We start from the raw sequence: 23,500 nt of genomic DNA, 5'->3' as shown, positions 1-23,500 counted from the left end.
GAGGCCACAGTGCCAGGATGGATGTGGGAAGCAATGGGGATCATCCCAGCACTGCCGGGCAGGAAAGGCTGAGCCTGGTGATAGGGCTGGAGCCCCAGCACCACACGCCCTCCTGCTGGGAGATGGGATGGCGTGATGTCGGTATTTGCAGGCAGGAAATCCTCCCCCTTCCTGGTTTCAAACTCCACTGGCCCTGAATTATCCCCCACAACATCCAGTTTCCACAGAGGGCTGGCACACAGTGGGATAGCTAGACATGATTTTCCATGGATGCTTCCTATTCCCTGTGCCCAGCACCTCCCAGTTTCCACCAGCAGCTGGCAGGTTTGGGGAGGGGGAGGAGGTTGTCCTTGGCTTTACCCTCTGCTCCCAACACGCTGCTGCCCTCAGAGCCAGCTCAAGCCACTCTGAGCACAGGGATGTCCTGGGACAGGTCCCAGCAGTGTCTGTGGGATGAACCAGGCTGCCAGGGCCAAACTCAGTGTAGGGACAGGGACAGGGCAGGGCAGGCTGGGGGCAGCCAGGGGACAGGGAGGGCAGGAATGTCCCCAGGAGATGTGAACCAGTCCTGGATCCACAGCACGAGCTTGGGAGGGACCCTGGGCAGTCAGGGCAGGGGAGAGGAGAGGGAGCACTGAAACTTTTCAGAGCACAAGCAGCTGATGAGACCCCTGAAAATTCAGCAAGATCCAAAAAGGAAGAAAATCCAAGACAGGATTGTCCTGGGCTGGCTGGTCCGTCCACTCCTGCAGGCAGGAGTGGGGTGGCTGGGGGACACACAGTTCTTGGGGCAGGGGGACAGAGCTGAGGCCAGGGGGAACTGGGGCTGAGGATGGGGAAATCAAGGCTGAGGGATGGGGGAAGCGGGGGCAGCACATGCTGAGAGCACCAGAAAGGCAGAGCTGCCTCCAGTGCTGCCATCTCTGAGCACAGACTAAGCCCAGCCTGGAAGTTTGTACTAAATGTTTACAAGGGTTCAGAAAAGGGGTACAAAAAGGTCAGAGCCACACTCATCTCTCCTCCTGGGGAGCAGGTAAAAGCACTACCCCCCAGCATCTTCCCCCCCAAATCCCCCCCTCCTCAGCTGCCTGAAATGCCTGACACACTCCTCAGGAATCCTCCTATTCACAGTGCTCCACTCTGTGTGCCTGGAGGAGCCCACCCAAAGGGAAAACCTCCTTGCTGGAGGCCACAGCACAAAAGGGCTCTGGGCTGCTCCCCATATGGAGAATGTCCACAAATGGTGCACGAATGCTCAGGGAGACCCACGGCCATGGAAGAGCAACTTGAGGAGCAGCTCCCTGCATGCCCTGAGCCTCCAGGAGCCAGGGCTGGGCAGGCAGGGATGGGGAAGGACTGACAGCTGCCAGTCAGAGCTTGGGTCAGGCAGCACATTCACATGGGGTAGTTGAGAACCACGTCCTGCTTGGCCAGTTCCAGCAACATGGGGTCGTCGAAGAACTTGCTGATGCTCACGTCCTCACTCAGGCCCTGTGGGGTAACACAAAGCTGGGGTTATTCCCACACAGCCACCACGTGGACAGCCCACCTAAAAGCCCTCATGTCCCACAGGAAGATGAATTCCCAGGCTCCAGAGGTGGCAGGAGGTGATTCTCCACAGCTTGAAGGCATCTAACACCCCTCAGGATGCTGTGGATGTGCATTTACTGCTGCTGAGCCCACCTACCCTCACTGCCCTCCCATAGGGAGTCTGATTCCCTCCTCTCCCTCTGTGGCTCCAGGAGTCCCTTCAGCCCCCCAGTCCAGCTCACTAAACCAGCTCAGGAACCAGCTCCTGCTTTTTCTGCAGGACAAAAGGGCTAAACCAGGCCCCTGAGGGGGCAGAGGGGCTGGAGAGGGAGCTGAGGCAGTGGAGGTTTTGGGCTGGAGTCACTGCTGGGGCCACCACAGGCACTGACAGGCAACACAGGGGCATCAAAGACATTGGACTGCTCTGGGAACACAGAGAGGGGACGTAGCACATCCAAATGACAATACAGAACAGCTCAGGTGCTGGGACAGAGGGACACTGCAGGGTGACTCCCAGACACACCTTCCTGCGCCTGGTCTTGATCATGAACTCCCTGGCCAGGTGTGGGGCTGGCTGTGGCTCCAGCGGCCGGATGACGATGCTCTTGTCCAGAGGGTCCCCAGGCACAATCTGAAACACAGGCCAGGATGTGAGTGTGATGTTGGGACTGGTGAAGAACCCAAACTCCAACAGGAAACACCCCTGGACCCTGGAGACACCCCCAGCATCCCATCTGTTCTCCTCGCACACACAAACTCATGTCACTGCTGGTGAACCTGCCTGTGAGAAGTCACCAGTATGGTGCTGAAAACCCAAGCCAAGGACATGTCCCACCTTCCCCAGGGGTTGGTGGAGACCCCTAAAATAAGCAGAACAACACATGTGGGTCTCAGACAGCACAACCCTCTCCACAAATCAGGTGCGCTTATTCTTTCAGAGCTGAGCCTCAGGCTTTGACATCTCAGCCTTTAAGCTCAGCCTGAAGCCATTGCTCTCACCTGGCTGTACCCAAGTCACTGTGCAGCTCACAGCAGTGGCTCCCACAGGACCTGATTTGCCCCAGACACAGAAGTGGGCAGAGAACAGCATTTTGTCCCAAACTTTGTTTTCTACAGGTCTAAAACACGCCCTGTGAGAGGCAAAGCTGAAGGGTGGCACACCATGTCCAGCAGCAGATCTGTGAACCTGACCCCTGCTCCAGGACTCCTGCTCCCCAGGCTGCAGTGCCTCCAAACAGCCTCCCCACACCTGAGAATTCCTCTCCCTGGGCACTACAGGACCCTGACACTCTGCCAGCAGCAGCATTTGCTGCTCCCTTGCTAGGACAAGGTGTGATGGGACTTGGAACAAAGCCCTGGCAGACACAACTGGTGCACAAACCCTGCCCAGGATCCCTCGAGGATGCTCTCCAGAGATGTTGTCCTGCCCTGTGTCAGCTCTGGCACTGACAGCACCTACCTGGTGCCTGATCCTGCCTGTCCCTCTTCCCCGTCTCCCCAGGGCATGGACTCACCTGCCAGTGGTGGAAGACTGAGAGAGAGAAGGCTTGTCCCTGCGTGTGGGTCCTCAAATCCGTCTCAAACCCAAAGGAGTCAATGGCTGGGATGAAGGCTTTGATGGTGTAGAGAGGAGAGCCTGGGATTGGAGCATCCTGTGTCACATGGCCTCTGTCAAAAGATTAGTCTTCCTAAGTGCCACAGAATCATGGAATGGTTTGGGTTGGAAGGGACCTCAAAGGCCATCCAGTGCCAACCCCTGCCATGGGCAGGGACACCTCCCACCAGCCCAGGGTGCTCCTAGCCCTGTCCAACCTGGCCTTGGGCACTCCCAGGGATGGGGCAGCCACAGCTCCTCTGGGCACCTGTGCCAGGGCCTGCCCACCCTCACAGACAAGAATTCCTTCCCACTATCTCACATAACCCTGCCCTCTGACAATGGGAAGCCATTCCCCCTTGTCCTGGCACTCCAGGCCCTTGTCCACAGTCCCTTTCCAGCTCTCCTGGAGCCCCTTTGGGCACTGGAAGGGGCTCTGAGGTCTCCCTGGAGCCTTCTTCACGTGAATGCCCCCAGGTCTGTCATTCTGTTCTTACAGGGAAGTTGCTCCAACCCTCAGAGCACCTTTGTGGCCTCCCCTGGACCCGTTCGAGTCCCTCCTGTGCTGGGGCCCAGAGCAGAGCACATGACCCTGGTGGGGAGCACATCCCTTTGTATGTTCTCCTGACACTCAGGAAGAACCAGGCACAGTCCACAGGCTGTGTGTGATCCTGGACAGCTCAGGGGCTGGGATCAGTCAGGCAGCTTCCAGCTGTCACTTCTCAGAGACCTCACCCTCTGCCCTCACTTCACAAGCAGTGCCAGGACTGTGGGAGTCTCCAAGAGCCCAGGCCCCCGGTGCTGGCAGGGGGGGAGCAGCTCACCTGCGCCGGGCCAGCACCGTGTACACGGCGGACACGCAGTCGGCAGGGGCCTGCACCTCCACGAAGTAGTAGGGCTCCATCAGACGAGGGGTGGCCTGAGGAGACAGGGACACACCCACTGAGCTTCCAGCAGCACCAACACAGAGCCAGCAAGACTCACAGACTGGTATTTGGTCAAACCCAGCGCCTGAAAGGGGATTACACGGCCCTTCTAATAGATGCCCAAACCAGCATCATGGATACTGAAAGGGGCTTTTCTCCTCCTGGCTGTGACTCACAATGCTTCCCTCTCCCCCACACCACCCTTCCCAGCCAGGCAGGCAGCAGCAGCAAGGGGGGAGTGAGCAGATGCACCCCAGTTTCCATGCAGGCTCACAGGACTCTGTGCAGCCCACAAGGGCAGTGCAGAGTTAATGGGGTGAGTCAGCCCGAGCCTGCGGCCCCGGGGCAGAGGCACAGCCCAGCCCAGCCTGTCACACACAGCAAGCCCTCACCATGAGGAAGGCAGAGTAGACGACCCTGCGGGCCGTGGGGATGATCTGCCCCCCGCCGCGGTGCAGCGGCTCCTGCGCAATCACCGCGTCCAGGATCTTGAACTTCACGTTGCGGATCACTGCGAAGGCACAGACAACACGGGGTGACCTGGGGGATGTTCTCTGCCAGCAACAGCACCAGCCACATCCCCACGTGCCCAAACGCCCAGAGCCACCAGCAGTTCTCCCAAATGTAATTCCAGCAGGGAAAGTATGACCACATCATAATGCTGCATATCACGGAATCATGGAATGATCTGGGTTGGAAGGAGCCTTACAGCTCATCCAGTCCAACCCCCTGCCATGGGCAGGGACACCTTCCAATAGGGCAGGTGCTCAAAGCCCTGTCCAACCCGGCCTTGGACACTTCCAGGGAGGGGGCAGCCACCACTTCCCCAAGCAACCCATTCCAAGCTCAGCAGCGACCAGGCCCTGGTTTGCAGGCACAGGGCTGGATGGCATCTGCTGCCAAGAAAAGGGTGAGCCCTTGTCACCCATCCTCAGAGCTGTCCCCAGATGAGGTGTGAGAAGGGAAATTGTCTCTGAGGGATTGCAGCAGCAAAACCATAGAAACACAGATTGGTTTCTTTGGAAGGGACCTTAAAGCCCATCCAGTCCCACCCTTGCCAAGGGCAGGGGCACGTTCCATCAGCCCAGGGTGCTCCAAGCCCTGTCCAACCTGGCCTGGAACACCTGGATGCTTAGACATTCAATTCTTCATCAATCCTGTCATTAGCTCCACTTCCCCACAGACCCCACTTACATTCATCACAGAGGGGCCCTTCCCTGGTGCCCCACTGGAAGCCCTGCACGATGCTGTCCTTCACTGAGCCCAGGAGGGACTTGTCCACCTACAGACACAGACAGACAGACAGCTTCAGAAACCAAACCTGCACCAGAAGCAGTAATAGACCCCCGTGTTTAAATGCCAGTTCCTAAAAGAGCAGTAATGTTCCCCTGTACCCTCAATGTCCACCCCTCCCTCTCACAGCTCAGGAGCATCAGCTTCAGAGCTATAAACTGAGGGTCCACATTTTGGGCTCCTGGAAGGCAGGCCCATTAGCTGCCAATTTTTAAGACATTGGCCCAAACAGCAACTCCTGAAAAACAACAGGTGATTTGCCAACCAGTGTAGGGGTGTGGTGGGGAAAGTACAGCCGGTCTGAGCTGTGGCAAACAGTGAGCACCCCAACAGCACCAGGGCCCTGCTGAAAGTTCTGGGAGGACTGAGCATGTCCTGGCACCATGGGACAAAGGTCTCCCTGAAGCATGAGCCCCACTCCTCACCTCTGAGGGCAGTGTGTCATCTACCAGGATGTTTGGGCCTGTGGCATCAGGCCCAAAGGCCCAGATGGAACGGGCAGCCAGCAAATCCCAGTCATACTTAGTCTGGAAGAATTCACCCAGCTTCTTCCTGATAGAGAAAAAGGGAAGAAGCTTTGGGAAACAAGTATCTGACTGGCACTCACAACATATTTACAACCCTATTCCCATAAGGCATAAAATGGTCTCAGCCAGGGATGCTCCCAGACTGGCTGTGAGCAATATCAAACCAGGCTCCCTGCCCAGAGACTACTGCCTGACAGATCCCAGCACTCCCTTTTTCTCCCGTTATTGGCCTCTAGATGGATTCCTGCTCTCCCAGAGCTGCCATACCTGTTCCACGTTATCTGCACCACTTCGTTCTCGATGTCCTCTGCGAGTCCCTTCTCCAGAGGCTCAGCAATCATTGTGATCTTGTTCCTGAGGAGAGACAGCCACAGTGAGCCCACAGAGCGATGGAAGTGGGAGGAACTGGGAGGACCTCAGGCACTGGCAGCCCCTCACTGCAAGAAAGACACTGAGGGGCTGGAGCTTGTCCAGGGAAGGGAACAGAGCTGGGAAGGGGCTGGAGCGGCAGGAGCAGCTGAGGGAGCTCAGTCTGGAGAAAAGGAGGCTCAGGGGGGACCTTCTCACTCTCTGCAACCCCCTGACAGCAGGTCTGGTGGAAGGTGTCCCTGCCCTTAGCAGGGCTCAGAACTGGATGGCCTGTAAGGTCCCTTCCAACCCAAACCATCCTGTGACCCTGTGAAGACTGGAATAAATCTGTTCCCAGAAAAAAGGCTGTCAAGTATGGAGAGAGTATCCCAGAATAAAGGAGGGCAAGAAGAACCAGCACAGCAGATCATTCTTCAGCAGATCATGATTCCCCTGAAAATTCAAGTATGAAAATGTCCTGTGATCCCAGACCCCCTCCTGGTTATTCAGCCCATGCTCCCTCTCATCCTTCCTCTTTCAGTCACGTGCACCTTACAAACCATTGCTGGAGGAGGAAGGGGAGAGCAACTGCAAAGCTCCAGGGCAGCCCCAGAAAGGAACAAACCCAAGATTAAGTATGGGTAAGAGAAGACAAAGTTCTGCACGTGGAATTGTTTGGGGAGTTACTGAAGGCAGAATTGGGCACTTTGGCACCTGCTCCAGAATCCCACTACGCCTCCCAGTCTGGAAATCAGGGGGAACTGCTGAGAAGACATGGCAGGTAAAAAGGAAGATCTGGATGTGCCTTTCTGCAGTCTGAAAGTTTCTAAGACAGCACAGGAACATTCCTGAAACTCTAGTGTGTTCCTGACCAGTTCAGCTCAACTGGACACTGGGTGGACAGTGGGCAGTGGGAACAGCCCCCTCAGAGGGGATGGACCCTCCCTGTGCCCCCCTCACCCACAGGCTCTCACTTCTTGTTGGGTGTCTCAGCAAAGCACTTCAGGGAGGACGTTTCCACCACTGTCTCGCAGAATGTCACCACTGGGTCAGCCACCTGGAGTAACAACAGGCTTGTTAAGGTTTTCAGTACCTTTTTGTTTGTAAAGAGACTGTTGGAAACCTCTGAACACCCACAAGAAAAAGCTGGTTCATCTAGCACTGTTTTAGTGAGCACTGTGCATGAACCACTGAGGCTGCACAGGCAGCTTCACTAATTCCTTCATCACATGAGACAGGAAGATTTAAACCTAATTCCAGGTATGAAAAATTCTGCTCAGTTTATTTATTTCATGCTCGCCAGGCAAAGGCTGAGGCACAGGAAAAGGCTGGAATATTGAAAACTCTTCTCTAAGACAATTTTCAGTCTCTCAATCCCACTGCTGTGAGCCAGGCTGCAAGAGCCACTTCTGCACCCCAACAGCCTTTTTTTTCCCTTTTACAGGGATGTGACAAAATCCATGTTGTATATTCAGGTAGTTTAACTTTCCCATCCTTCTGAGGCAGTGGAACAAACCTCTGTTTTTCCAGGGTTTCCAGGTGGGAAATGCCCCCTCTCACGCCCTCACCTTGATGTCAATCTCGGAATACATCTTCCGCAGGTCGTGCATCACACAGTCCAGGTACAGCTCTCCTGTTCCCAGGATCACGTGCTCCCCAGACTCCTCCACCTGGGAGAGAGGAGAGGGGTTCAGCTGACACCACCCCTGCTCACAGCTCCTACTCAAGCCTAAGGAAATATCAGCTTTAAAACACTGGTCAGGATCAGAGCACCACAAGGAAAGCTCTCACAGCCTGTTCCAGCAGGAAGTGCTGCTGGGCTCTGCAGAAAGCTGCTTCCCTGGCACAGCAAGGTGTGTGTTTTTCTGCTGGATTTACACTTTCCTGCTATGTGCACGTAATTTATGGGATCCACTGCAACAGCATGAAAACACCCACAACAACCCATAGCAAAAAATTAATTACTTTTAAGATCAGCCCAGAGGTTTCCCCCAGCACGGGCTGGAAACAGCCACACAGAGAACCACAGAATAGTCAGGGCTGGAGGGGACCCCTGGAGATCCCCCAGTCCAACCCCCCCAGCAGTACCTTAGTGGTAAGGGAGGGGTAGCTCTTGTTGACCTTGCGGAGGCCATCGAGCATTTTGGGCAGCTCGGAGGGGTTCACGGGCTCCACAGCGATTTTGATCACAGACGTGGTGTTGAACTTCAGGGGCCGGAAGATCTGAGCCTGGAGCCAGAGAGGACAGAGCTGAGAGCACATCACTGGACACCCACAGGGTCAGACACAGCCGCCCTCTGTCCCTCAGTGGCTCTTGTGCCCCAGCAGCACCAGGGCAGACAAGGCCTCTTCAGCCTCGCCAGGGGAGCCTTTGGAGTGCCCCACACCACCCTGGCTCCCTGGAAGGCTGAGCAGTGCCAGCCATGCAGGTACCTCCTCGTTGCCCCGGGGCTCCGTCACTGTCGCCGTCTTCACTATGGGCTGGTCCACTCCCTCAATCAGCACCCAGTTGCCAGCAGGAACCCTGTTTACCTCAATGTGATACCTGAAAGGCAGGAAATCACCACTGCAGCCTCAGCCCTTCCAGTGCCCTCCTCCTCCCTTCCCTGGCAGCTCTCCCTCCCTCCCTCCCTCCCAGGCCCTCACCCAACTCCTCTCCCCACGAGCACATTGTCAGAGCTTTCCATACCTGGCAACTGAGATCCAGAGGCGGCCAACAGTGCAGATCTGAGAATCCTCCTCATCTTCCAGGGTGTAGTTTTCTCCAAGGACCTTCACAGGCTGCCCAGCGTGGATGGTGCCACTGAGCACCCTGCCAAAGGCGTGGAACTGGACACCATCGTCCGTGCTGTACATTTTGGTGGTGTGGCACATCAATGGACCCTTCCCATGACAGAGAGACAGAAATGAGCCCGTTTCAAAGCACAGACAAGACACAGACACAGACCTGGCAGGACTGGACTTTGATGAGCTTTGTGGGTCCCTTCCAACTTAGGATATTGTGGGATTTGTGGATAAAAGGGATTAATGGGCTGCAAATTAGGAATACTTCTTTTGATTTGCCAAGTACTTAATTTCCTGCCCTAGAAGCCCTGCATCTCCTCACCCTGTATGGAAACGCCTGGGATGACCTTAGTGAGCTGCTCTGGAGCTCCAGGCTCTCCTCTTGTACAGCACCAAATGGTGGCTGGGACAAAGCCATGAGCAGAAATGTCACCTGCTGGCCTGGAAACCTGCTCAGGGCAGAGCACCTGAGCCCCCACAGATCACAGCTCCCAGCCCCCAGGGCACTGGTGGTGTGGTGACAGTCACCACTGTGGAGTTCTGTGTGGATAATCACAACTCATTAAAAAAAGAGATTCATTTTCTCTGCAGACATCAGAGCAAAAGTCACAGGCAAATTCCTCCCTCAGCTACTGGCGTTGGTGGCTCCAGACAACTCTGAATGACAGCTCAGCACAAGCTGTTTGAGGAGGAAGGTTTTGCAGGGCTTTGAGAGGAAAGGTGCTGACTAACTAATGCAGGGTTATTTTTATCAGCACAGTTCAGATCAGTTTTCTCAGTTTGGAGAGAGAATCAAACTTCAAGGAAAAGGGACAAAAAGGCAGCAAGAGGACACAAATCCACCCTGCAGCTCTCCCATGTGCTCTGGAGTCCTGACCTAGTCCTGTTCTTCTCTGAACACTGTCAAACAATCCCCTCTCTCCAGAGCAGCCCTGGCAGGCAGCTGAAGCTCCTCAGAGTGAGGAGATTTGTTTCAGTGTCAGACGAGAGGTTTCAGAGCTCTCTGAGTGAAATCTGTGCAGATGGCTGGCTGGGAGGCAGCTGCCCTGGCAGGGCAGCGAGAGCAGGGCCTGCCTGCCTCGGGTTTGGACACTCCAAACAAAGAGAGGAGCTGCCTTACGTCGGGGTCGCACTCGCTCATGGCCTCGCCCAGGTCGGAGTCCACGCCGCCCGTGTAGGTGTGCTCGATCTTGGTCTTGGCCCCCACCTTTGGGGAGGGGATGTGCTGCACACACATGTCCACAAAGCCTGCAACAGGGACACTTGGTGAGGACAGGACTATCCAGAGTGGAGGGGAAAGAAACAGCCTCCATCAACACCAGGAAAAGCAACTGCTACTGCAGCGGGCAGAGCTAAGCAGTGCCCTGTGGGCAAGGAGTGTGACAGTTTATATTTGGAAAGCTGAGCAGGATCTGTGCAAGTGAGAGCCCAGTGGCCAAAATACAGCCCTTAACTGTTGGTGGGAGGTGTTGGGGGTGCAGGGAAGACTATAGAGGGGAAGACAAACGACTCTCACCTGTGAACTCCCCAAAGAACTTCTTGCAGACCAGCCGCAGCAGGGGCCGAATGTTCAGTTTCAGTTCCTCTTTGGTCAGGTGGATGCCAAGCTCATCCAGAGTCCTGGGCAGGGTTGTGTCCACGTCCCCCACCACCTGCAAGACAGCAAGCCCCACTCTCAGCTCCACTGCCAAGCCAGCAACTCCCAGGTGCAGCTTCATACACCAGTCATCACCCTCAGGCCTACGGGCTGCACTGGTTTAGAGTTCACATGAGAGCCAGAGGGGTCAGATCACAGAATCATGGAATCACTAAGGCTGGAAAAGCCCTCTAAGACCACTGCCAAGCCCACCACTAACCCATGTGCACAAGTACCACATCTATATGTTTTTTGAACACTTCCAGGGATGGTGACTCCAGCACCACCCTGGGCAGCTGTGCCACTGCCTTTCAGTGAAGAAATTTTCCCCAGTATCCAACCTAAATCTTCCCTGGCAAACCTTGAGGCCATCTCCTCTTGTCCTGTCCCTTGTTCCCTGGGAGCAAAGCCTGACCCACTCCTGATTCCCCCTGTCCTGTGAGGGAGTTGTGGAGAGATGAGAAGGTCCCCCCTGAGCCTCCTTTTCTCCAGGCTGAGCCCCCCCAGCTGCTCATTAGGCTTGTGCTCCAAGTCTTTGCTCCAAGTCCAAGCACTATCACTTGGCTGCAATCAGGGCACACCAGGAACACCAAGGGCAGTTCTATTCACTGCACAAACGGGGCTGCATTTGCAAGGAACAGCTGTTAAGGGGTTGATCACTGTTGCTGTACATCCCCAACCAGACCTGTGCAGGTAACACTGAAGAACAGGACAGGAGAGCCCCACAGGCACCAGACTCATCACCCAGTGCCCAGGCCCTGACTGCTCCTGGCTGGAACTGTGGAGAGGAGAAAGAACCATCCCAGACCTGAGCCAAGATCTTGTACAGGGGCTCCAGAATGAACTCCACAAAGCTGCGCTGGGAGCTGCTCGTTGGGGCCTTTTTGGTGAACTTGCGTCTGTGGGAGACCAGAGGAGAGATGTGAGGAGCAGGAACTGCAGCTGGAGCCACCCCCACACAGCCCCTGCTCCTGCCAGGCTTTCCTCTCCTCCCTCCTGAGCCCCCCAGGAAGCTGCCAGGGCCAGGCTGACTCCCAACAAAGGCCAGAGGAGCCGCTCTGCTCCTGCCTACAGGATTCTGGAGGACCACGTGGATTCACACCTGGCAGGAGGCCTGACTCAACCCCTCCAGACACTACTGCATCACAGATCATAGGATCAGGTTGGAATGACCTTGGATGGTCATCCAGTGCACGTTTTAGAGGGAAAAGAGGGAAAAGCCCAGGAATAAAGTAACAGACATATAAACAGGGTTCTTACGTCTTCGGGTTGAAGTAGATGTCACCCCAAAGCCGCTTTGCAAACTCCTGATAATTGATGTCTCCTAAAGGGAAACAGCAAATGACAGGATCAGATGTCACTGTATTTCTCTCAGCTTGGAAATCTTTATTTTTTGGCTTTTAAAACAACCCTGAAGATTCTATTAATGAATGATGCTGGTGAGTGAATGCCTGGTCCCAGTTCCAGGTGAAAGATTAAGCCTGACCTGGGCAGACCAGGACAAGGTGAGCAGGAACAGCCCACTGAGCATGTCCCCAGCAGCCCAGGGACACTGAGGTTCAGGTTGGCTTCCCAGGAACACTCCAGCTCGCTCAGGTGCCCAGGAAGGCAGAGCTGAGGAGCACTGGCTGCCAGACAGGAGCTCGGCCACATCTGCTGCGCTTCCAAATGGGCACGCCGTGAGTGGCACTGCAGTGCCAAGGGGCTGGGCTGCCCTCCTCCCCTCAGGCTCAGCACCAGCCTCTTCTGCCCTGCTGAACATCTCCAGGTTCCTGTCTCTGTCTCAGCCAAACAGCAGTGCTGAAGGAGCAGAGCAGTGCTGGCTGTCACTGTGGATTTGCAAATAACAGGACAGGGTGACAACCTACAGCAGTTTCCAAACAAGCTCTGCCTGTGGGCAGATGTGTGAGCACAAGGAACTGCATGGTGGCTGTTTTTTGGACACTTAAGCTGTGCTAAGTCCTGTTAGCTGAGGTGTGGTGGCTGCAAATACAATGCCTGGTGACCAGAATCCCAACTCCAGGTGCTGCTTCTGCCTGCCCCACAGGGGTGGCATCTCCTGCTGACCATGCTGTTCTCAGCCCCCCAGAGAGGGGGTCTCATCCCAGCAGGCTCTGAGTTAAGGCTGTGACACCCAGGGAGCTCCTTTATTGCTCCAAACTCTCTGACAGTCCTGACACATCAGTCCCTGACCTCTACAACTTCATTCTCCCTCAGGCCAACTTCTTTGCAGGAGCTGGACCAGCTGCTTTACAACCTCCTTCTTCCCCTGCTCACAGCTCCTACAGATCCCTGAATTCCCCAGTGGGAGGCTGTGCAGCTGCTAATGCCAGCCCAGAGCCCGCTGCTCCAAACGGCACATGGCCCTGAGTGGGCACCTGGGGAGCAGCAAATGAAATCCAACCCAGAAAAAGACAGTTTCTTAAAAAAGAAAGAGGGCAAGAGTGCAAAACCTTGTGGGCCAGGCTTGTGCCCAGCTGCAGCTGAGTCTCAGACTCCAGAGACTTTGGGGAAAAGGCAGGAAGAGCTTAACTGCTTCTCTCCTGAGCTGCTGATAGGGAGGCAGAGCACGACTCACACACCTGCCTTCAACTGCCAGAGCAGGGCTTGTTATTCCTGCTTAGGGTATGTATAAAATCTTGGCTTCTCACTCCAGAAACATTTATCAGGAGAAAATACCCAGCTAAAACTGTATTTCTGCTTTCTCCCCTGCAAGGCTCAGCTCTGCAGTTCCCCCAGCCCCCAGTTCCCAACACACACACCAGCCACGTCTGTGCTGGGAAAGCTGCACGGCTTAGAAAACCTCCACAGAAAAAGGCTGGGAAATGAGATGTTGAAGAGCACCAGGTTTCTGGATAATCCTCACCATATGTGTCTGCATAAATCTTTGCAAAAGACCCCAGTGTGAAGCAGATGCTGTACTGTGAGCTGGAGAAACACACGTTGCCCAGGAGGGGAGACAGCACGAGGTTCTCGTCCGTGGAATACATGCTGAGAGGAGGAAAACAAAACCAAATCAATGTTATGAACCAAAGAAGACACTTCAACCCACTTCCCACACCCAGCAGCAGTATGTGACAGGCAAAGATCCTGCATTGCCAAGCAGCATCTTTAAACTGCAGCTCGTTCACCATCAGAATTTCAGGGTCAGGAACATTTTCTGCCTATAAACTTCAAAGCATTAACGTGCAAAGATTTAAAGATCCTGGAACTAAAAAGTTACCAGCACAAGTGCTTTGGATTTTTCTGTCTGGGGGAGTTATTCTTTCCCTAAAAAAAGCAGCAAAGTTGGTCAACCAAGTAAGGGAAAAGATAATACAAGGACAGAAAAAAATCCAAACAGTTTCAGTGAGCTCCCAGGCAGGCTAGACAGGAGGAATGACCCTCCTCCCAGCTCCTTGATGCCAGCACACACTGAAGAGACACATGCCAGGGAGCTTGTGTGCAAATCCACACACACTTGAAGGGTGGAATGCTGTCAGAAAAATTCCATGGATGCAGAAGAACACACAGAAACAATGCATGACTCCCAAGATGTCCCTCCCTTCCCTGAGCAGGGCTGGCAAGGAGATTCAACCACATCACTGTTGTATCTTTGCTCAGGGGTTGGCACAGCAAGTCCCTTTTAGGTTTTCAGCAAATATTTAGGAGCTTTGGGACATCTCAACCTCCAGTTTGGGACACAACCTGGATAAATTCAATGTATTTGAGACATCTGGGAGCATGGAAGGTCACTGCTATGTCCCTGCTTTTTAATGGAGAGCAAATGAAAAGGGGGTGGGGAAGGAAATCCCATGAAGCTTGTCAGGAAGAGTCAATCCTGCCTAATTCAATATATTGGCTGAGATTTCCAGTGGCTCCTCCTGCCCCATTTTCTACAACTCAACATATCAAGAGATTAATGGGTTTTCAGGCATACACAGAGAGAAGCAGCTGCAGTGGGACAGGGACACAAACCCCTCACCTGATCAGGCCATTAACTTCATCTACAATGTGCCTGAGTTTGTAATAAGCATCAGTTGGGGGCAGTTTGAGCTCCAGGATGAGCCTGTCGATCTTGTTGATGCAGACGGTCACCGCCAGCCGCTCCTGCACCGCGTGCTTGATCAGCCTCTCCGTGTTCAGCATCACCTGCGGGGAGCAGCGAGCTCAGGGCCCCAGGAAAGCTCCAAGGAATGCTCTCTGGGCCGTGAGAGGCAGCCAGTGACCCTCACACTGCTGCCAGGCTGCAAAAAAGGCCCAGCTCAGCCAGCAGCCATCAAATCCTCCTGCAATGCAGAGATAGGTGCTGACCCAACTGAATTCCTTGAATCCAAGCCTGTGGGCATCTCTGATATAAATAACCTGCTCAGTTTTAGGTATCATGGGGATGGAGATGCACACAAGTTGAATAACCAGCCTACAGGCCACATGTATCACATCAGCCTGGACACAGAAGCCAGAGGCGTCACTGCCTCTCTGGATGGAAAACTTTCCAAATGTCCTCCAAAAACCCCTCACCCTGGAAGGCTGAGCCCACCCCAGGCCTTCATGCCAAGGCAGGAGCAGAGACTCCAGAGGGAGGATGCTGAGGTTGGCCCCAGGAGGAGCTGGCACTCACCCCCTCAGCTGCATCAATGAAGAGCACGACGCCATCCGAGATGCGCAGGCCGGCGGTGACCTCGTCGGAAAAGTTGACATGACCTTCAAAAGCACAGAAGGTGGTGAGTGGAGGCAGAGCAAGCCCTGGTGCAGCACCACAAAGGGTGGGGAGCTCTGCAGGTTCCTTTAGTTGCTGGTGCCCAGTGAGGCAGAACAGAGGCTGGTTCCTCCTCAGACAGGGACGCAGGAGTGGCTGCCAGAGCTCCCCGTGGGGATTTAACTTCAGCTTTAATGCTTCTTTTTCTTTAAGAATATACACAACAACTTGTTTAACAGGCACTTTTCCTCACATTTGTTACTGTTTTTCTCACAGCTCTGTGCAAGTACTTTGGGAAAAGGGGGAAGATTTCTTCTCAGCAGAGACAACAGATGCCTCTCCCCCCGGCCTCCTCCTGCGCTCCAACCTCCCTCAGCCCGAGCTGTAGCTCAGCAGATGTGTCCCAAGCCCCCTTTTCTAAAGATTCTCACAACAAGCTTATCTGTGATTATGTTCCCTGCACAGGAGCCTGTCAGAGGCCCAAAGGGATCTGCTGAGCCTCACTGTGGGGCACCAGCATTTGAGCAAAGCACAGCCCCACTGTGCACAACACCTGGAGGAGACTGTGCTACCTGTGCTGCTTCTGTTCTTGAGTGAAACACCCTGCCAGCCTCATCAACCCTCAATTAGGCCTGCTAATCACAAGCACAGGCTGACTTACTCCTGCCCACAGCAACTACATGGTCTGTCAGGTTCCTTCTCCCCACACCCTCCTGTGCCTGTGTGACCGAGGGGCACCTGCAGCTGCTGCTGCTGGAAGTGACTTCAGAGGAATGAACTCAGCTAAAGGTTCAGGACTGGGCTGGAATCAGCCACAAAAAACACCAAACAAAGGCAAGTGCTTCCCCAAGCAGGATTTTCAGGATTGCACAGTCACCTGGAGTGTCAATGATGTTGAAGAGGAAAGACTTTCCTTTGGTGTCCGGCAGAACAATCGTCACTGGGGTGCTCTTGATCCCCACCCCCCTCTGCAACACAGGAGAGCAGATCAGCAGCTCAGAGCAAAGGAAATACAATGATCACCATGTACAGACAAAGAAGATGACCAAGAAAAGAAAACTGAAATATGTAAAGTAAACATCCATCCAGGGCATCCTGATACTCCCAGGGAAGGAGCAACAACCCCAGACCACTGCAGGACCCAGCCCAGCTGCCCCATCCATACTGGTTTGTACTGGTGGGCTGTACTGAGCCACCCCTGCACCCCCACACCTGGTTCCAGCTCAGGAGGTAAAATATGCAACACCAGACACAGAATGTGCATCTTTGTCTGTGCTTTCACCTCTGCTGCTGCCAACCTCGAAGTGCAAGACTTGATCACACAGAGGATGATAAAGCAGAGCATTAAGATGAAGAGAAAAAAATGTTTCATAGGATTGTTCTGGTCATGACACAAAACAAACCTCCCACTCATACCTAACCACATGGAACCAGAGCACCCAGCCAAGGAAAATGAGAAATGTATTTATTTTGAAACAGTTTTTCTGCTCATCCACAACTGCTGCAAACCCCTTCCCCCTCTTTCTCCCAAAGCAAGTAAGAGTTACCCACACACTGGGGTGACTCTGCTGTGGATTTAACATTACACAGCTTATACACCATCCACAGGAGGGGGGCTGTGGGAAATGGAGGCAAGCTGGACCAGGGATCTTACCGAGGCAAAAAGGAGGAGCAAAGAAAATAACCCAAACGTGGAAGGCACAAAAAGGTGTTAAAAATGGATGAGGAAAGTGCCTACTGCAACTGTGTGTAAAGCACGAGACAACTGGATAAAATCACAACAAGATCACTCACCTCTTGCTCTGTGAACAATATATCAGTGTAGCAGAGCTGCAAGGGCAAAAGGAAAGTCAGAATATCCCATTCTGGCCTCAAACTGTAAATCTGAAGCAGGACACAGTAACTCTGACACATGGTAAGGTGGCGAGGAAGTGACAGAGGCACAGCTGGGACTGAGCTTTGGCTTTCCAATCTGACATTCCAATCCCTGCACCACCTTGTGCCCAGGCACAGGGGATGCAAAAGCCTCTCCCAGGGGGCCAGGGCCACCCCCTGTGCCCAGGGCAGGGGCACAGCAGGGCTCACTCACATCCTGGTCGTAGCGCTTCCGGATCTCCGGGTGCGTCTGCTCTATCAGGCAGTCGACAAAACACGTCTGGGAAAGGGCAGAGAAAGGAGGTGACTGTTCAGGTGGGAACAAACCCCACCCCACCCCACCCCACCCCACCCCTTCTGGAGCAGCACAGACAGCCTTGGGCACATCACTGGAAAACCCACAAATTCAACCTGCAAATTTCACAAGGACACGTAACAGCATAAAGGGGAATGGGCTTAAGCTGAAGGAGGGCAGGGATAGATGGGATATTGGGAAGGAATTGTTGGCTGGGAGGGTGGGCAGGCCCTGGCACAGGTGCCCAGAGAAGCTGCGGCTGCCCCAGCCCTGGGAGTGTCCCAGGCCAGGTTGGACAGGGCTTGGAGCACCCTGGGCTGGTGGGAGGTGTCCCTGCCCATGGCAGGGGTGGCACTGGGTGGGCTTTGAGGTCCCTCCCACCCAAGCCATTCTGGGATTCTATAAATAAGTGAATCAGCCAAAGGAGCAGAGGGTGCTGCTGTGGAGGGTGAGGGGCCAGGAGAGAAGGCAAAGCAAACAACAGCCAGGCCACCATCACTGTTACTGTGCTCTGGGTGCTCTCACTACCTTGCCGTGGTGGAGGTGCCCACACAGAGTCACATTCCGAATGAGCTCCGAGTTGTCCATCAGGTCTGCCAGGAAACTGGGGAGCGAAACACAAAAGGCTGCTGGAGGCTCCTGCCATGGCTAAGGAAAGCAGGTGCCACCTCAGCCACGCTCTCCATCCCAGGTGCCCCCCAGTCCTCACCACACTCCCATCCTGCCAGTGCCCTGCGGGGGAAGGATCCCACTTTCCAGATGGGGAGGACAAGAGTTGGAGTCCCAGACAGATGGCAGTGGGTGGGAGGATACGGAGCTGGCAAAGCTGCCAGCGAGGGAATATTATTGAGTATTTTTCTTCTCTTCTAGTCAGTGCTGGAGCAAAAGTCACATCCATGCACTTGGATGATGAAGCACTTCCACTCAAACCGTGGCAGGCAGTCAAGGAAACCACAGTGCTGGAAAACAAGCCCCCCACAGAGCCTTGAAAGCAGCCAGGAGTCCACACACCATTAATTCTGATTTTCAGGTCTTAAAACAGTGACATTCCAGGGACTCAAGGAAACAGTAATGGAGTTTGAGTCTTTCTGGAACCAGCAACTGAGCTGGGTAATGATGGGCCAGCCACTTCTGCAGGGATCCTGGCCAAAAGGTAATTGAGACCCTAAATTACCATCCTTAAAAAATAATGGGAGGCCATAAAACACGAAGCCACTGCCACAGGTCTGCAGAGTAAGTGCTGTCAAATCATCTCCTTTTTAAACAGATTTTCACTGATGCAGTAGACTTAATGTACAATGTTTCAATTAAGAACTAAAAAATACAGAAATCAATACTAACCCTGATTAAAAGCTTGCTAATTGCTCTGAAAATAAGGCTGAATGGGAAATCAATACCCTGCTCACAGGTTTCTGGCTACGTCCCACAAGGAATTTCTCTTGGCCCATCCCAACCATTTATCCCAACAAACAGGACAAGAAGGAATTAATTACAAATGGGAAGAGCAGAGCACACAGGGAGCAGGGAATCAGTGCCCAGGCCAGGGACAAGGGAACTGCTGAGAAAATCCAGCCCCAGCAGCTCTGGGCACCCTGAGAACAGCAGGGATGGACCCCTCCCAAAACAGCCCCGGGAAGCCCTGAGTGAGCACCAGCTCCAGGGACACCCTGTTCCCTCTGGAAAACATGCCAGGCAGAGGGACTGCTCAGCACCAGGAGCTGCTGCTCAGCCACGCCTGGTTCTGGGATCCACATGGAGACAACCATTAAAAACTGGGAAAAGCTCTGGCTGGCCATGAAGTGGCGCCTGGAGAGGAGAGAGGAGCCTGAGGACACTCCCACAGCTCCATCTGCTCATCCCAACAGGAATAACACACAGACATCACAGCAGGGGACACGGACCCCCCGCCCACCACAACGAGCAGATCCCGAGGCCAAGATCAGATTTTTAATAGTAAAAGCAAATGATGCTTTTTATTCCACATCCAACTTGTGTGAGATGTTTTTCTTTAAATTAGTTTGGATTTTTTCCCAGATTTTCTTCCAGTCCTCGTGTCCCAGGAGCAGCAAACACCACCAAGCCCAGAGCTCTGTGCTGACCTGCACAGAGCTCTGCACTCACCCAGTGCCCTAAAAATTCCCAATGGAAACTCCTCCAGGATAGATGGGATCTGATTTGAGACTGGGATCAACCCAAAATGTCCCAATGTGACGTGTCACACAGTGACAATACAAGTATTTACCAGGGTGCCCAGAGAAGCTGTGGCTGCCCCAGCCCTGGGAGTGTCCCAGGCCAGGCTGGACAGGGCTTGGAGCACCCTGGGCTGGTGGGAGGTGTCCCTGCCCATGGCAGGGGGTGGCACTGGGTGGGCTTTGAGGTCCCTTCAAACCCAAACCACTCTATGAGTATTTCTTGAGCCACAAGAGGCTCTGCCTGTGGAGCTTTATCTCAGCACTGGAGATGAGATTCCCCCTCTGTGTCTGAGCCCTGCACTGTGCCGGGGAGGGAAAACGTCTGGGAAATGGTTTGTCCTGCACATCCTCCCTCTCCTTTTGGTTCAGAACCTGGGAAACAGCTGCTCTCACTTCTGTGCTGGGGTCAGTCACACAACAAGCCAGGCCCCCCAAATCTGCCTCCCCCCAGCCCCCCCAGGGCCCACAAGGGCAGGAGGGACCAGCAGCCCCAACCCCTCGAGCCGAGCCCCCCCAGCACTCACTCCATCTCATAGACAGTGACTGGCAGTGTCTGCTCCATCAGGGAGAACTTCTTGGTCTTCACAGGTTTAATAATGGGCTCTGAAACAAGAGGGAGAAATCAACCTGTTCCCAGAGCCCCTGAACCAGCAGGAATGACCCCTGGGAACGGGGAGTTTTGCTGTGAATCCCCTGATTTTCCAGCTGACAGATCCTCTTTGTCAAAGCAGCTGCATGAGGTGGTCACTGCAGGACCCTTCCAACAGAGACATGTCGTACAGAGGGATCAAAGGAGACAACTTAAATGCATTTAATTCCTCCTTAAACATCCTTCCCTGCCTCTGCTGATTCCTGCTCTCCCAAAGACACGTTTGTTTGGGATTTGGAACAACTCTGAGTGCCCAAACCACACGCCAGACAAGGGTCTGCCATTCCTGGTGTGTGAGGGGCTCCAGAGGGGCAGGACAGCAGGAAAACCACCTCCCCTCCCTGCCCCCTCACCAGTGAGGGGCTGGGTGTCCTCCTCCTGCACGATGGTCTCCACCTCGGGCCCGTACACCTCCTCAGCTGTGGGGTAGTACTTCTTGTCCTCGTGCAGCACCACCTCCATCCCGGGGTGCTCCTCGTCGTGCTCCCCCAGCTCATCATCATCGTCATCGTCCTCCAGCTGCAACCAAGGCCCACCCTCAGCTGCTGCAGAGACCCCAAACCCAGCCAGGGACCCCCAGCAGCCCCCAGAGGTGCCCTGGGGGAGCAGCTCCAGGGGGAGCAGCACGGTCCTTCCTGAGGAAAACGGACTCGCAGGGACAACAGCACAGGAAGTGACTCCAACCCCCCTCCCACAGCAGCCCCCTCGTGTCACACAGAGCCCCACGGGAGGGGGAATTACCCCCTGACACCCCCTACAGCCCCACGGGAGGGGGAATCACCCCCTCACAGCCCCACGGGAGGGGAAATCACCCCCTGACACCCCTCACAGCCCCACGGGAGGGGGAATTACCCCCTGACACCCCCTACAGACCCATGGGAGGGGGAATCACCCCCTGACACCCCTCACAGCCCCACGGGAGGGGGAATTACCCCCTCACACCCCCCTACAGCCCCACGGGAGGAGGAATTACCCCCTGACACCCCTCACAGCCCCACGGGAGGGGGAATCACCCCCTGACACCCCTCACAGCCCCACGGGAGGGGAATCACCCCCTCACAGCCCCACGGGAGGGGGAATTACCCCCTCACACCCCCTACAGCCCCATGGGAGGGGGAATTACCCCCTCACACCCCCTACAGCCCCATGGGAGGGGGAATTACCCCCTCACACCCCCTACAGCCCCATGGGAGGAGGAATTACCCCCTCACACCCCCTACAGCCCCACGGGAGGGGCAATTACCCCCTCACAGCCCCTGAGGCTCAGCCCCTTTGCTTCCCCCGCCCTCCTCCTGCCCCCAAGGTGTCCGTGAAGTCTGGCTCTGCCCCTCGGGGGATCCAGCCCCTGCTGCAGCTTCAGCTGCTCCCCGAGGAGCCCCCGGAGGGGCCTAAACCGACCCCAGGACTGACACAACCCCCCCAAACACGGCCGAGCTCCCGGGCCCACCCGCAATCCCAGCAGGGGCTCTGCCCTTCCCTTCACCCCGGGAAGGGATTGTGTGGCTCCTCTGACCACTCAGGCAGCGTCAGGCCCGGGGCAGGAGCTCGGGGGTCCCGCCAGCCCCAGGGTCGCTGTCCCACAATCCTCCCCACCTCATCCAGGTCTTTGGACTCCCGGCCCAGCTCGTCATCGTCATCGTCCGAGTCCAGCTCGGGCCCGATGTAGTTCCCGAACTCATCGTACAGGTCGGTGTCCATGCTGGGGGGGAGGGGCCGCTCACCGACTGACCGGCAGGGCCCGCGGCAGCACCGGGGGGACTGGCCCTGCCTCGGGGAGCAGCCCTGCCCCGGCCCTGTCCCTGTCCCGGCCCTGCCCCTGTCCCTGTCCCGGCCCCGGCCCCAGCCCTGCCCCTGCCCCTGTCCCGGCACTGCCCCTGCCCCAGCCCCTGCCCCTGCCCCTGTCCCTGTCCCTGCCCCTGTCCCGGCACTGCCCCTGCCCCTGCCCCTGCCCCGGCCCTGTCCCTGTCCCTGTCCCTGTCCCTGCCCCAGCACTGCCCCTGCCCCGGCCCTGTCCCTGTCCCTGTCCCTGCCCCTGCCCCGGTCCCGGCACTGCCCCTGCCCCTGCCCCAGCCCCTGCCTCGGGGAGCAGCCCTGCCCCTGCCCCTGTCCCTGCCCCTGTCCCTGCCCCTGTCCCTGCCCCGGCCCTGCCCCTGCCCCTGCCCCTGCCCCTGCCCCTGCCCCGGCCCTGTCCCTGCCCCTGCCCCTGCCCCTGTCCCTGTCCCTGTCCCTGTCCCTGTCCCTGCCCCTGCCCCTGCCCCAGCCCTGTCCCTGTCCCTGCCCCAGCACTGCCCCTGCCCCGTCCCTGTCCCTGTCCCTGTCCCTGCCCCTGCCCCTGTCCCTGCCCTTTCCCTTGCCTCTGCCCCCAGCCCGGTCCCGTCTCCTCTCCGAGCCCTCCGGCCTTGCCCTGCCCGGCCCGGACCCCGGTCCGTCCCGCTCTGTCCCCTCTATTCCTCTCTATCGCTATCCCTATCCTGGTCCATCCCGCTCTGTGCTAATCCCTATCCCTCTATTCTAACCCACTCCATCCCTGTCCCGTCCCGTGCCGCTCTACCCCATCCCTTTCCCGTCCTGTTCCGCTCTATCCCAATCCCAATTCCGGATCGTCCCGTTCTCTCCCATCCCAAGGCCGGCCTGTCCCGCTCTATCCCAATCCCAATTCCGGATCGTCCCGTTCTCTCCCATCCCTTTCCCGTCCTGTCCCGCTCTATCCCAATCCCAATTCCGGATCGTCCCGTTCTCTCCCATCCCTTTCCCGTCCTGTCCCGCTCTATCCCATCCCAATCCCGGCCCGCTCTATTCCATCCCATCCCATCCCATCCCATCCCAATCCCAATCCCGGCCCGCTCTATCCCATCCCAATCCCGGCCCGCTCTATCCCATCCCATCCCATCCCAATCCCAATCCCGGCCCGCTCTCCCTCACCCGGTGCCGGTCCCGCTCTCTCCGGCGCCGCCGCTGCCGAAGGTCCCCGGGCTGCCCGCGCCGCCTGTCACGGCAGAACGTCCCGCGGCCGCGGGGGCAGCGCCGAGCGGAGCCGGGCGGGGCCGGGCGGGGCCGGGCCGGGGTCGGTTCGGGGTCGGTTCGGGGTCGGTCTCGGCGGGTCCCGGGGCCGCGGCCTGTGCGGGGCGGCGGGGCCGGGTCTGTCAGGCGCGGCCGGGACAGCCTCGGGGGGG

The 23,500-nt window shown here is 56.0% G+C and overlaps 1 protein-coding gene across 1 annotated transcript; it reads right to left on the bottom strand.

Annotated features, from left to right (window-relative positions):
* Nucleotides 1-941: 941 nt before the first annotated feature.
* On the bottom strand, nucleotides 942-23,293 carry EFTUD2 (elongation factor Tu GTP binding domain containing 2). The gene is made up of 28 exons (XM_071577490.1): nucleotides 23,250-23,293; nucleotides 21,921-22,026; nucleotides 20,681-20,846; nucleotides 20,203-20,281; nucleotides 18,015-18,090; nucleotides 17,406-17,471; nucleotides 17,111-17,146; nucleotides 16,194-16,284; nucleotides 15,239-15,321; nucleotides 14,603-14,769; nucleotides 13,505-13,629; nucleotides 11,899-11,962; nucleotides 11,447-11,537; nucleotides 10,519-10,654; nucleotides 10,123-10,250; nucleotides 8,908-9,101; nucleotides 8,652-8,763; nucleotides 8,307-8,447; nucleotides 7,787-7,888; nucleotides 7,193-7,275; nucleotides 6,138-6,224; nucleotides 5,769-5,895; nucleotides 5,245-5,332; nucleotides 4,443-4,561; nucleotides 3,949-4,043; nucleotides 3,045-3,198; nucleotides 2,054-2,161; nucleotides 942-1,491 (listed from the first exon to the last, which is right to left on the bottom strand). Exons 2-28 carry the CDS (start codon nucleotides 22,023-22,025, stop codon nucleotides 1,396-1,398), a joined length of 2,919 nt encoding a protein of 972 aa, XP_071433591.1. The 5' UTR covers nucleotide 22,026; nucleotides 23,250-23,293; the 3' UTR covers nucleotides 942-1,395.
* Between the last annotated feature and the right edge of the window lie 207 nt (nucleotides 23,294-23,500).

The sequence above is a fragment of the Pithys albifrons genome, chromosome 25 (assembly GCF_047495875.1).
Source record: "Pithys albifrons albifrons isolate INPA30051 chromosome 25, PitAlb_v1, whole genome shotgun sequence".
Lineage (NCBI taxonomy): Eukaryota > Metazoa > Chordata > Aves > Passeriformes > Thamnophilidae > Pithys > Pithys albifrons.
Note: the sequence above shows the minus strand (reverse complement) of the source record. Positions and strands in the feature narration are given on the sequence as shown.